The sequence below is a fragment of the Musca domestica genome, unplaced genomic scaffold (assembly GCF_030504385.1).
Source record: "Musca domestica strain aabys unplaced genomic scaffold, Musca_domestica.polishedcontigs.V.1.1 8, whole genome shotgun sequence".
Taxonomy (NCBI): domain Eukaryota; kingdom Metazoa; phylum Arthropoda; class Insecta; order Diptera; family Muscidae; genus Musca; species Musca domestica.
Window position 1 is genome coordinate 9,825,087 of NW_026712409.1, and position 14,929 is coordinate 9,840,015.

General features: G+C 34.2%; 1 protein-coding gene across 1 annotated transcript in view; it reads right to left on the reverse strand.

Moving 5' to 3' along the window:
* LOC101889276 (tripeptidyl-peptidase 2) overlaps positions 1 to 14,929 on the reverse strand; it is a 251,316-nt gene that overhangs the window by 9,981 nt on the left and 226,406 nt on the right. Inside the window, exon 16 of the mRNA XM_005174804.4 lies at positions 14,767 to 14,929. Coding sequence (XP_005174861.1) covers positions 14,767 to 14,929 — 163 coding nt within the window. The remainder of the gene's footprint in view (positions 1 to 14,766) is intronic.

The window sequence follows — 14,929 nt, forward strand, 5'->3', positions numbered from 1 at the left end:
TCTGCTGGCTGCCTGGTTTCAGTACCTGGAATGCAGAGTTCAAATACATGTTTTTCCTCTCATGTGTACAAACACATTATGTTAATTTATTACAACTTTTTTTTGTAGTATCATCAATTCCAGGAATAAATATTTTTTTCAAATGAAGCAACTGATATCCTTATCCAAGGATGTATCATATTTCAATTTACTTGTTAATTCCATGAATCATTGCATGGCACTTTTCTGTGTTAAATTTAATGGGAATGATAAAATATAACTCATCCTGTCTTCAAGGACCTACGTAAGATCAAGGATTCTTTAAAGAAAGGGATTTTTAAATTAAAAGGATTCTATAAAAAAATGTAAAACCCCCCGAATAAAAAAATAAGCTTTATATGGCCCTCTAAATGGACAGGGACGATTTGTATATTAAAGGGTGCTTTTATAGATTTTTTCAATCCTGTTAAAGAAATCTAATTTCTAAGGACTCTTACTACAAGCAAAAAATACCTTTGCAAAAGAATAGCTGGTTCCAGAGGAACACTCTATAAAAAATTGGTTTCAACGATCCTCACTAAAAATATGGACAAGTGATCAGAAAAGGAAACAACTAAAGATCATTCCCATAAAAGAAAAGGTGGTTTCAGAGGAATTTTCTATAAAAAAAATCTCAAGGATCCCCTATTAAAAAGAAAAGGATGAAACTAAGGAAAATTTCCATGCATTTATTACTCTTATGAACCTCTTCCCATGAAAAAAAAATTAAGGATCCTTACCATAAAATAAGGGAAGATTACGTAGAAAAATTATAATAAGGATCATTTACATACACATGGTGCAATAAGGAGAATTTCTTTAGAATACTTTATAAGATTTAAGAAAATTGTCTATAAGGCAAGGACATTTAATATGTTTTTATTATACAAACAAATAATAACGCTGTAAGTTCGGCCGGGCCGAACTTTGAATACCCTCCACCATTTGGAACGAATTTGGCAATTCTCAAAAACAATAAAATCCGTTAAAACTTCTGTTAAAAATACCGAATGTAGATATTATAGTAAGGTCTATACGAGAACATGAACCTGCGTAGATAACATTTGTCATAAGCCATTACAATATTTAAATGCGACACTTGAAAAAATCGGATATAATGTCGATAAAATCAAAATACCGAATATCGGAAGGTACAGTTATATGGGGGGCTATACGAAGACGTGGACCTGCACAGACAATTTTCTGTCGTAGGCTGTAGTAGCCATTACGAACTTTAAATACCAAATTTGAAACAATTCTGGTGAAAAATGTCCCTAAAATCATTAAAATACCGAATATATTGAGGAACCGTTATATGGGGGCTTTAGGGAGAAGTGAACCTGCACAGACAATTTTCTGTCTTAGGCTGTAGTATCCATTACGAACTTCATATACCAAATTTGAAACTATTCCGGTGAAAAATTTCGCTAAAATCATCAAAATACCGAATATCGGGAGGTACAGTTATATGGGGGCTATACAAAGACGTGGACCTGTGCAGACAATTTTCTGTCGTAGGCTGAGGTATCCATTATGAACTTCATATACCGAATTTGAAACAATTCTGGTGAAAAATGTCCATAAAATCATTAAAATACCGAATATCGGGAGGTACCGTTGTATGGGGGTTCTACGAAGACGTGAACCTGCAAAGAGAATTTTCTGTCTTAGGCTGCAGTATCCATTACGAACTTCAAATACAAAATTTGAAACAATTCCGGTGAAGAAATTCGCTAAAATCATCAAAATAACGAATATCGGGAGGTAAAGTTATATGGGGGCTATACCAAAACGTGGACCTACATGGCCCATTTTCAATACCAAAAGTCCTGCAGACATAACACACATTTAAGCACAATTTTATCAATCTACTTCAATTCGTTCGGAAGCTAGAGTGATTTCCACAGACGGACCGACGGATAGGCAAACTGACGGACATAGAATTTTATGCTGATCAAGAATATGTATACTTTGTGGGGTCTAAAATGTGTATTTCGAGATGTTACAAATGGAATGACAAACTTAATATACCCTCCATACCTCTCTATAAAAAGGCTCCTTCCAAGGAACAATTCTTTTAAGGAATATTTCTCTAAGGAAGAGAAATGCTTTCATGGATTTTTTATTAGAAAGAATACCTCTAGGGATCTCTCCTTTAAGGAGGTTCCCTTCTAAGGAACCAATCCATATGAAAGGGTTCTTTTAAGCAACCTTTCTCTAAGAAACAATATTGCCAGGGATCTTCTAAGTATCTCTCCATATAATACGATTTTCATAACACTTTTTAAAATATGGTGTTTTTACCTCTCTTTTAAAAGAAAGGTCCTGATAAGGACACTTCAAACTATTTTGTACTGAAATGTGATTCTAGCGATTCTTTCTTCAAGAAAGAGTACTTCTACATTACCATTCCATAAAAAAGAGATGATTTTAAGAAAATCTAAAAAAGCATAAAAGGGTTTCTCTTGAGAATCCTGCAGAAGGATGCTTCTAAGTATATTTTTATTAGAAATAATATATCTAAGAACCATTCCGTAAAAATAATGTTTTTTTTTTTAATTTTCTACGAAAGGATTTTGCGAAGGAGCCTGGAAAACCACAAGTGGCTATCGTTAGAGCACTCCAGCATTTAAATATGAATAAATCTTTTGTGTCTCGTACCATCGCTCGTTACTGGTAGCGTAGCCCGACGTCAAGGAACTAGACGGAAGAAAACAGCAACATCAGCAAAAATGGTTCGAAGAGTAAAGAAGAGACTTGATCGAAACCCGCGTCGCAGTGGCCGAAAAATGACTCGTGAGCTGAACATATCGCAATATTCCATTCGGCAAATATTGAAAAATGAGCTCGGGGTAAAGCCATTGAAATTCCAAAAAGTGCAAGAACTTACACCGCAACAGAAAGAAAATAGACTCAAAAGATGTAAAGAGTTGCTTCTCTTGGTCGAAAGTGGCGAACTGCCGAATTTGGTTTTCTCCGTCTGCGATGAGAAAACATTCGTTGTCCAGCAGTTTGTAAACAAACAAAATGATCGTGTTTACTTGCCAAAGAGGTCAGCTGAAAATGTACACCTTCGGTTGGCCAACAGAACTCAAGCGCTGGCCATGGTGATGGTGTGGGCCGCCGTAACAGCAGATAGTCGTTCTCCGCTTGTATTAATCGAACGTGGCATCAGAATTAATGCCGAATATTATCGCGAAAATATTCTGGAGGGTGTATTAAAGTCTTGGGCACGCAAACACTTTGGCCGCAGACCTTGGACATTCCAACAGGACGCAGCACCATCGCACTCAGCACGCGCCTCCCAAGAATGGTTACAAAATGTGGTTCCTCGCTTCATTTCCAGCGCACAATGGCCACCAAAATCTCCGGATACCAATCCGTTGGACTATTGTGTCTGGAGTATTTTGGAAAGCAAGGTTGGCACTAAAAAATACCAAAGTGTCGATCACCTCAAGCAAGTGCTTCGACGGGAATGGGCCAAAATTACGCAGAGCAACATTCGGGCAGCGTGTGACGGTTTCATTGGCCGTTGAAGGCCATAATTCGTGCGAAAGGTGAACAATTCGAAGAAATCTAAACTTATTCTAAAATTAAAAAAAAAAATAATGTAAAATTTATGGCATTTGACTTTGTTGTAGTTTTTATCTCATCCTGTAAAGTTTTTAAGGAAGAATTTATTTTTTAAGCAGAGGGATGCATGAAAGATGGATTTCTTTAAAAAAATCTTTGAAAAATTTTGAAAAAGTTACCTTTAAGGACTAGCCGGAATTCTATGCACCTTTCTGTGGCACATGATGTTTTTAAAGGTTTTATTTAAAATAAAGGGCCCTTTAAAGTTATGTTTGTATTAGAGGTTGTTTAGTCAAAATTCTTTATGTTCCCTATACAAGCAATTAAAAAAATTTGTAAATATTTGTCTTTCAAACATTTACAAAAATCTGAGCAATCGTATTTTTCAAACATAATATTACTTTACATGCCTCAAATATGTACTTTAATTTCAAGGCAAACAAATTCATTGAAATTCATTCAACTTTTATTTCTGCCGCCCACACACACACACCTCACCTCATGTAAGTTGATATTCAAATTTTGTATGAATTCCTTGAATCTGAATTACGAAGGATATTACAATATCCTTGTGTGAAATACAGACAATATAATTAAAACAAAACAAAAAGGATAACAACTACAAGATACCTCATAGCCTTGAGAGCAGCATACATTCAATGTTCTATTTTTTTTGGATTTTTCTTTTTTTGATGTTGGTATTTTTCTGTTCCAAAAAACAAAAAAAGAGAAGAAAGAAAAAATCTCAAACATAATGAATCCTTTACTTTTTCGTCAATCATCACAGTTTCTGGGGAGGATAATGTTCGTCATTCACTGAATATCCTACATATTAACCTGAATATACGAAGAGAAAGGGTAAATGTGTATGTTCGGGATAATTGTGTTCATCGCCTCAAGAAATAAAAATAACAATTTTTATGCTGCTGTTGTTGGTTGAGGAGATTTTTCGTTTTAACTGGAATATAATACACTTTCTTCTTCGCCTTTGTCGTCGCCTCACCCAAGCTCCTCCTCACAACTGTTGCAAATTAATTTCACATGGACACCCACCCTCAACATACATGCTCTGATACCTCCCCACATTTCAGAATTTTCGAATTCATGTATTCTTGAATATTGGAAAAAGTTAATTCAAATGAGTTGTGATTTTTAAGGCAAACATGTGGAGGGAAGAACTGAGTGTAATGGCAAGAGAGAGTGAGAGAGAGACAGAGACCCAGACTGTGTATGAATAATTAAAAAATAAAATACATTATTCGAACCCATGGTCTATTAAGTAATTAATATCACTCATACCAACCACCTACTCATACGGGGGGAGGAAAAGGGTGCTTCATTGAAATTACTTTTTGTTATTTTTTAATAATTTTGCGTCTGCTTGGTGGCAGCCACTGTGGCTGGAAAACTCATGGCTAATGGATTAGAGCCACAAGAAAAAAGAAAGTTCAAATTTTTTAAAAAAGTTTTCAAAATTGCGGCATTATTTTGGAATTATAGAAATAATAATTTACACAATCCCTGCAAAGAGGATTTTCAATAAATGAACGAAATTTTCAGCTAGTTTTAGGTTTATTAATTATTTTAAGAGTTTTTCTTGGAGGTTCTGTAGTCCCTTAAAATTTGATGTTTCTTTTTGAATTTTTTACTAAAGTTCCCAAAAGCCTTCAAACATGGATTTTTAAAAATTTTTCTAAAAGGTCCATAAACCCGTTCAAAACGGATTTTTTTTAACAATTTTTTCTTCAATGTCCTTTGGATCCTTAATCTTATTTTTGAGACTTTTTGTTAGATTAATTATTTCAAAACGGTTTTTTTTTCAAAAATGTTCCTGAATGTCCTCCTTAGCTTTATTTTTTGAGATTTTTTTAAAAGTTCATTAGTTTCAAAAAGGTGACGTTTTTAGATTCTTTGCTCGATGGACCAAATACGTAGATGTATAAACATTTTTTCATTTTTTTTTAACAATTTATTATTGAAGGCTTTTAAACCCGTTCAACACGGATTTTCCAACAATTTTTCTTGAATGTTCTTTGGATCCTTAACCTTACTTTTTGAGAGATTTTTTAAAGGTTATTGGGTTAAAAAATTTGCGTTTTTTATATTTTTTCTTAAGGACCTGATACGAGGATTTGTCTAAGAATTTTTCTTAAATAGCCATTGGACTAAAAAAGTGGTTTTAGAATTTTTTCAAAGGATTCATTGGCCTCAATAAAAAAATCCTAAAGGTCCATTGATCTCTAAACACTGATTTTTTAAGAATATTCCTCTTCAAACGTGTTTTTGTTAAAGAATTTTTTTCTTGACGGATATTCAATTCCATAATTCATGATTGAAGGTTCTATAGTCCCTCAAATTTATTTATTTATTTATTTTTTTTTTTTTTTGGATTTATTATTGAAGATCCTTAAACCCGTTAAACAGGGATATTCAAATAATTTTTCTTGAAGATACTTTGGATCCTTAAACCTAATTTTTGAGAGATTTTTTTAAAGGTTCTTTGGATTAAAAAAAATGAGTTTTTATATTTTTTCTTAATGGACCTAATACGTGGATTTGTCTAAGAATTTTTCTTAAAAGGCCACTAGACTTAAAAAGTGTTTTAGGAATTTTTTCGGAGGGTTAATTAGCCCCGATTTTAAAGAATTTTTTCTGAAGGTGCATTGATCTTTAAACACTTATTATTTACGGATTTTCCTCTCCCAAACGTGTGTTTGTTAAAGAATTTTTTTAATGAAGGATATTCAATTCCATAATCCATGATTGAAGGTTCTATAGTCCCTCAAAAAAAAAAAAATTTTTTTTGATGTATTATTGAAGATCCTTAAACCCCTTAAACAGGGATTTTCCAACAATTTTTCTTGAAGGTCCTTTGGATCCATAAACTTATTTTTTGAGAGATTTTTTAAAGGTTCTTTGGATTAAAAAATTGAGTTTTTATATTTTTTCTTGATGGATCTAATACGTTGATTTGTATAAGAATTTTTTAAAGGGCCACAGGGCCCTATTTTAGGTTTTTTTCTAGAGGCCTCATTAGCCCCAATTTGAAAGAATTTTTTGTAAAGGACCATTGATCTCCAAAAACTGATTTTTTAGGAATTTTCCTCTCCCAAACGTGTGTTTGTTTTTCTTGAGAGATATTCGATCCCATAATCCTTGATTGAAGGTCATTTTGTCCCTTAAAATTAGTTTTTCTTTTTTAGAATTTATTAAAGGTTCTTAAACCCGCCAAACACGGATTTTTTCAACAATTTTTTTGAATCTCCTTTGGCTCCTTAAACTTATTTTTTGGTAAAATTTTTAAGGTTCTTTGTTACAAAAAATGTGAGGTTTTTAGATTTTTTCTTGATGGACCTAATACGTGGATTTGAATAAGCATTTTTCTTAAAGGTCCACTGGTCTTACAATGTGGTTTTTAGGAATTTTTCTAAAGGGTTCATTGCTCCAATTTAGAAAAAAGTTCTAAAGGGGCATTGATCTCCATTGACTGTTTTTTTTTTAAGAATTTTCCACTCCCAAACGTGTGTATGCTCACAATTTTTTCTTCAAGGATATTCAGTGCCAGAGTCCTTCATCTTTAGATTTTTTTTAAAGGACATGTAAGAATTTTTCTTAAAAGGGTCAGATTTTTTTAAGAGATAATGAGGGTTCATTGGTTCCATAAATGTCTGTTTATTCCAAAATTTTCTCAGAGGTCCTTTGGCCATGGATGGACCTACTACATGGATTTTTATAACAATTTTTCTTTTTCTGGATTTCTCATAGGTTTTTCAGAATCTTTCAGAAATTTACAAATGACAGTATTTTTATTAAACCCAGATCTGGTGTGAATATAGGATATATCGGTGCACTCATTCTGGTACCTCTCCCACAAAGGTCCAAAATTTAGAATATCCAAGAAACTTGCCAAATATCAATACTCAATGCTTGGGTAAAATACTGCCCATTGTGCCTGCTTGGCTCATTGGGAATACTGCTGCCTGAATATTTAGTCAAGCAACAGTGTGTCTCAACTAATAGTACTTCATTACTAGCAGTTTGATACATTTTATGTTCTCTTCGTGATTTTTTCTATTTGCATTTTTTTTTTTTTTTTTGTTGGCATCTTTTCTTATAGATTGGCTTCACAACACCCCACCAGAGTTAATTAATGATGACGTTAAATTTATGTTGCTTGATTGCTTAATTTTCATATCGTTTTAATCGGACTCCAGGCCTAGAGGAGCGGGACGAGGAGGAAAAGAAGCAGAAAAAATGGCATGTGAAATGGAGTGGTATAATCAGCAGCAGTTTTCGGTCTAGACGTAGTCATTAATAGATTTTCTTGCTGCCATTGTTGGTGGTGTTGTTGCTATTAAAGCCATAATGGTTACAAGTATCAATTCTCTGCTGGCAGACTAATTAAATTATTTTTTAAAACAAGTTTTGAAGCAAAGTTGAAAAAAAAATGGAAGATGAAAGTAATTTGATTAGCAGAGTCCATGCATCATGCTATGGCAAGAAGCTAATGTAGAGAAGGAATGATGCTTTCAATATTTTGCGGCATTCTATTGGATTATGGAAAATGGAGAACATATGTGCAAAATATTGAAATCTTAATATTAAATAGAATAATTGTGATTAGTTTCTCAACTATACTAAAGAGGCCAAAAAGTTTTTTAGAGAAAATGTGTCTCCCTCCCATCAGCGTTTCATAAACTTTTCGGATTAAAAACAAATTAAAAAGTATCCGTCGGTTTTGCCGACAGATGTATACACTCAGCCAATGTTCGATTATTAAAATATAATTCGACATCTCTTGTGATTATTCAAATTGTTGAACCTCTATGGAGTAGGTTCGGAAGAAATGCGCCAATATTGTCTATTTCGTTTCGGACCTTAATAGGTTTGGACTACATCGACTGCTTCCTTCACTTTATATGTCATATGTGATAATTTTTAGAAAATGTTGAAAGTTTGTGCGAAGTGCCACATATTGTTGACAGAAGTATTCCATTTTCATACCTCACCTAATACAGATACAAAATATGAGCTAAATTACAAAAAAATCGAACATTTATATCCAATTTTATGCGAAATCATAAATTCCATATACATCTCAGGTTTCTAGTTGGGAAAAATATTTATATATAGCAAGTTGTAAAGAATCGCTGAAAATATTGACCCTTTGTGGGTGAGGTACCAGAAGAGGTTCGCATCTTCAAAACGTTTTATGAGCTTCGTGGGGAAGGTACCAGAAGGAATACAGCGATTAATGCTATCTTCACACCAGATCTTGTGTTATTAGAAATAATGCGATGTGTGAAACATGAAGAGAACAGGATACTTATTTCGGATTTTATGATCGTTTGGGTCATTCAACACTTTAAACCTTTGTGGGGAATGGTACGATTTCTACCATCTTTATATCAGATCGTGTGCTGATAGAAATATTGAGATGTGGCTAGTCTGAATGAGATCGGATATTAATTTCGAGTTTTATGAGCTTCATTGATATTTACAATGTTGATCCTTTGTGGGGGAGATGCCAGAAGGAGAGGACCGACCATTGGTTAATAAAAATATTGTGATGTAAGAAAATTGGACTCTTACATCAAATTTTAAAAGAGTTTTAATTATTCAAAATGTTCACCCTTTGTGGGGGAGGTACTTGATGGAGTTTACCGATTTTGTCCACCTGAACTAGGACTTATGCAAATATTACGATTTATAAAGTTGGAGCAAAATCGGATTACTGTTTCTCTTTTTCTTTTCTGTTTTTTTTTTTTGTCTTTTGTGGGGAGATACCAGAAGGAGAGGACCGATATATTCCATCTTCACATCAGACCTTGGGTTAATATAAATATTGGGGTGTGTGAAGTTTTAAGACAATCCGATTCTTACATCACATTTTATAAGACTTATAATTATTCAAAATTTTTACCATTTGTGGGGGAGGTACCAGAAGGAGTGGACCAATATTGTCCATCTTCGAGATCGTTCTAAGCTTGATAATAATATTACGATGTACAAAGTTTGGACCAAATCGGATACTCCCTTCGAGAGTTATCGCAAACAAACAGACAGGCCGACTCAAATGTCGTGAAACGGATTTGATCCAAATAGACCTAGGGTCTACAACCGTTATTTCGATGAGGCACGTTTTGGTATATAAATGACAAATACCCTCTCTAGCCATATGGCTGAGGGTATAAAAATAAATTACCAATTTCCTTAACCGTTTTCCGGCTAATCAATCATTAAACTCATAAATTAAAAAAAAACACGAGCACATAACCTTACCATGTCCTTGATGAGAATATGCCCTTAAATTAAATTCCTTTTGCTTGCTGAGCATCTTAGTGTAGATAATTAATTCTGTATGGCTTTAAGAAGCATACCCATGCATTTGTAATTTTGTTACAATATACGCACACAAACGCTCTCACACGCCCGCACACACACACTAACATTGTAGCAAAATATTCATTTTCTTTATGGATTATTCAAATAATCAGTAGATTATATAAGTGTGCTTATTATCTTTAACACGAATTCTTTTGCGTAAATGTTGCCATAACATGCAACATATATACGTACCTACATACAAGCATACATACGTATATTTAATAAGATTAACATTCTCCTTGCAGTTTACCCCATATATTTTTTTAAATATATTTTCTCTTTCGTAAAACTGTGTGGAGGAAGGTAGTGGTGATGTTTTTTATATCAAGTTACCTAATCGTCACTATTTAACATGTGACGTATGAGCAACATTAGTTTGGAGTATGAGTAACATGTAAATAATACATATTATTACTCATACGCCACACATATTCATAATCTTCATATGTTTTCTTCCAAGAACTGTATTGTGAAATTTTCAATTATTCATATATGAGACAAGCTGCACTTGTGCACGTGTATAGTTTTTAAAATATATCCCCTTTTTTACCCTGCATAAAAGAACCTGTTGATTAATTATTTGGAAAAATGCTGTAGATTTATTCGGATTAATATTATGTCAATATTTTTTATTTTTTTTTGCTATATTAGAGGAGAACCTTTTGCTTGTGGGGATAGTTGTAGGGATGTTTAGTTATGCTTCACAATTGTCGCAGATGAATATGCGACTTATGAGGTATATTAATTCAGGGTATGAGTGTCATGTAAATAATACTTATTATTACTTATACGTCATGTATGATATGCTGTTATTTATATTCTGGGAATTTTGTGAAATTTTTAATTAATGATATTTGTATAACAATACATACATGTATGCCCCCGGAGAGTAGTTTTACAAATAAATCCCAATTTGACCCGAACAAGAGTCAATCGATTATTAAAAAAAAAGTTGTTTGTTTTTTTTTTAACAATGCTGTAGATTGCTCAAGAGAAATATTATATTTTTTGCTACAATTAGAGACATACCTACTCGTTTTCATGTAAACAGTTTCTTATTTAAACATAAGTTTATTTTTTTTTTTTTTTTAATCGAAAATTTCCTAAAAAACAAGGTAAATCAAAGCGTACTTTTTTAACATACTTTTTTATGTGAGAAATGAAACACTTTGAAAATTTTTAATAAGCACCACAGTGTTCCGAAAAAAGTACCCACAGTGTCCCGAATAAAAATCTCATTTAAAAAAATTGCGAAAAAATTAAAAGGTTAAATTTTTTACATAGATGTCCTTGAAAAAAATATTTTTTTTTTTTAATTTTAGATAGCATTTAACAGAATTTTTATATCCTGGGCCACATCGCTACAGAGGGTATATATCATTTGATACGGCGTGCCTCATCGAAATAACAATTTTATACCCTAGGTTTCTTTGGACCATATCCGTTTCAGAACATTTGGAGTCGATCTAGCGATGCCCGTCCATATGTCTGTCTGACTGACTGGAGCGCACAATAATTCTCGAAGGGAATCTACGACTTGGTCCAAACTTGATACATCGTAATATTATTATCAAACTTAGATCGAGTTCGGAGAGGAACAATTTCGGTTGACTTCTTCTGGTACCTCCTCCATAAAAGGTCGAAATATTCAAATATTTCACTTCACAGACAGAGATAGGATAATCAGATTTTGCTCCAACTTTGCTAAAACTAATATTTGCCTCTGTACTAGGTCAGGTGCGAAAATGGACAATATCGGTCCACTCCATCAAGTACGCCCACCCCCCACAGCGGGTCAAAATTTTGTATAATTTTAGCTCTTATAAAATGCGATGTAAGTGTCCGATCATCCTCAGATTACACGAATCACAATATTTTTATTAACCCAAGGTCTGGAGTGAAGATGGAATATATCAGTCAACTCCTTCTGGTGCCTCCCCCACAAGGGGTCAACGTTTTGATTAACTAAAACGATTACAAAATTCGAAATAAGCAGCCGGTTCTCTTCACACATCTCATTATTTCTACTAACACAAGATCTGCTGTAAAAATGGGATGGATCGGCGCAGTCCTTCAGGTACTTCCCCCACAAAAGGTTCAAAATTTTGAAAAACAAAACATCATAGGGTATCTTCCGAATATATGGGTCATATAGGCAAAAAGAACTTCGGACGTAAGCATTTTTCGAATTTTCTGAAAATGTATCGTATAATTTTAGTGAAATTTAGATAAGCCAGCGGACCCTGGAAAATAACTGAGAATGAAGCGAGGTTGAGGCTAGGCTTAAATGAGATGTCCCTAAGTCCCTACCCTACTGAGCGATAATTTACCTACTGAGCGATAATTTGTTTTGTTTTGATTTTATTGCCTGCAGAAGACCACTAATTTTATGCCATTTAAATTTAAAATAATTACCCTCAATAAACCATTCATAAACAATATTAAGTTATCTTCTAATTACTGTTAATAAATTACAGACAATATTTCATTAAATGCGAAATAAATTTTCCACGAGGTTAAAACTGTAAATCGACATACTTGACCTTCGAGGAGTACGGAGATTATCTTAATTGTCTTCATTTTTTTGTCAATTGCAATTTTCAAAGATAAATGTCAACTTGAAAAGAGCCACTTCAGACATGTTTGATGTTCCAGCAGCAGCAGGGAGTATCGAATAACTAAAATTTGTATTTTTTTATGCTACAAATAAACGTAAGCGTAAATATTTCTGATGAAAAAATCTCCTTCTCTGTTTGAAAAAAAAAAACAAAAATATTTTCAATCAATTTTTGAATGAAACGGAAGTGTATGAACAGTCACTGAAGGGGAGAGGGTAGGTAAGAAATTTAAAGAAGGGGAAAATAAGGTTTTATTACAAAATTGTCCATTCAACGTCAGGTATTTGCTTTACAATTGACATGTTCTGGTTGAAGGAAAAACAAACGTCAACGTCATTGAGTTTTCCTGATAAAAATAATCAAATGTGAAAATTGTTGGTATTTTCCAGGGAAAGGATCAATGCAAAGGGGAAAATAATTTTTTTTTTCAAATAAAATAAAAATGTGTTATCGAGAAGTGTGCTAGGGGTGTCTATATACAGGGTGAGATGAAAAAACTGCAATCAACTTCAGACTGCTCTCATTTCTAAGCCACTCGCCCGATAGCTGTTAAAATTATTCTAGTGGCAGCTCATTCTATTGTTTACAAGCGTACATCAGCATTTTGATGAGAATTTTCCGAAAAAAAAGTTATTCGTGATGGAATTCAAGCGTGATAGTGAGATTTCCTTATATTTGGCTGTAAAACCACAGGTGGCTATTGGCAGAGCACTCCAGCATTTAAATGCGAATAAATCTTTTGAGTTTTGTACCATCGCTCATTACCGTGATACTGGGTAGCGTAGTCCGACGTCAAGGAAGTGGACGGAAGAAAACAGCCATATCAGCAGAAATGGTTCGAAAAGTAAAGAAGCGACTTCATCGAAACCCGCCGCCGCAGTGGCCGAAAAATGGCTCGTGAGCTGAACATATCGCAATATTCAATTCGGCAAATATTGAAAAATGAGCTCGTGGTAAAGCCATTGAAATTTCAAAAAGTGCAAGAACTTACACCGCAACAGAAAGAAAATAGACTATAAAGAGCTACAGATTTGCTTTGCTTGGCCGAAAGTGGTGAACTGCCGAATTTGGGTTTCTCCGATGAGAAAACATTCGTTGTCCAGCAGTTTGTAAACAAACAAAATGATCGTGAGGTCAGCTGAAAATGTGCACCTTCGGTTGGCCACCAGAACTGAAGCGCCGGCCATAATGATGTTGTGGGCCGCCATAACAGCCGATGGTCGCTCTTCGCTCGTACGAATCGACCATGGCATCAGAAAATATGCCGAATATTATCGCGAAAATATTCTGGAGGGTGTATTAAAGCCTTGGGCAAGCAAACGTATTGGCCGCAGACCTTGGACATTCCAACAGGACTCACCAGCACCATAGCACTCAGCACGCGCCATCAAGAATGTTTACAAAATGAGGTTCCTCGCTTCATTTCCAGCGCATAATGGCCACCAAAATCTCCGGATACCAATTCGTTGGACTATTGTATCTGGAATGTTTTGGAAAGCAAGGTTGGCACTAAAAAATACCAAAGGGCCGATCACCTCAAGCAAGCGCTACGCCGGGAATGAGCCAAAATACCGCAGAGCATTACATTCGGGCAGTGTGTGATGGTTTCATTGGCCGTTTGAAGGCCATAATTCGTGGCAAAGTTGACCAATTCGAACAAATCTAAACTTATTCGAAAATTTGTTGCTATTTCCGATATTTTTTGCTTTCAGTCAATAAAATTAAACAATTTTCAAAAAATATTCAATATTCAACACGTAGTCAATCGAATAATTTATGAGAAAAATATTAATCGAATGGAGGAAATATATAGCCTTTGCTAGCCTAAGGGAGAATCGGAAAATTGCCTAATTTAATCTTCCTTGCCGTCTCATTAAATACCACGTCATAAATATTAAATTACACATATTTTAAATACTCTTATCTAAGCGCCATAATCCATTAACATAACTTTTGATAGCCAATGTGAGCTGTTTTTAATGGCCAAGTTAAGCTCTGGCGAGTTAATGCCAAAGTCGCCATTTTAGCCATTAATGCCCTTACATTTTTGCAACATGTAACATTACCATACACATAAATACACCCACTTAATCTTATTTACCTACAGACATACATCTATACATACACACCCACACTCACAGCCGGGGCTGAACTACATGTATATACATACCTTGGAATCTCCGGCATCCACAAATTTAATGATTTCAGTGTATATATTATCGATATCTTCCAGGCGATCTCTCACATTGTTATCCAGAACACATAATTTAGCCACAGCAATGCCTTTTTTGCTCAGCGCCTCCAATAGATTTTTCTTCTGGTTATCCATTTGA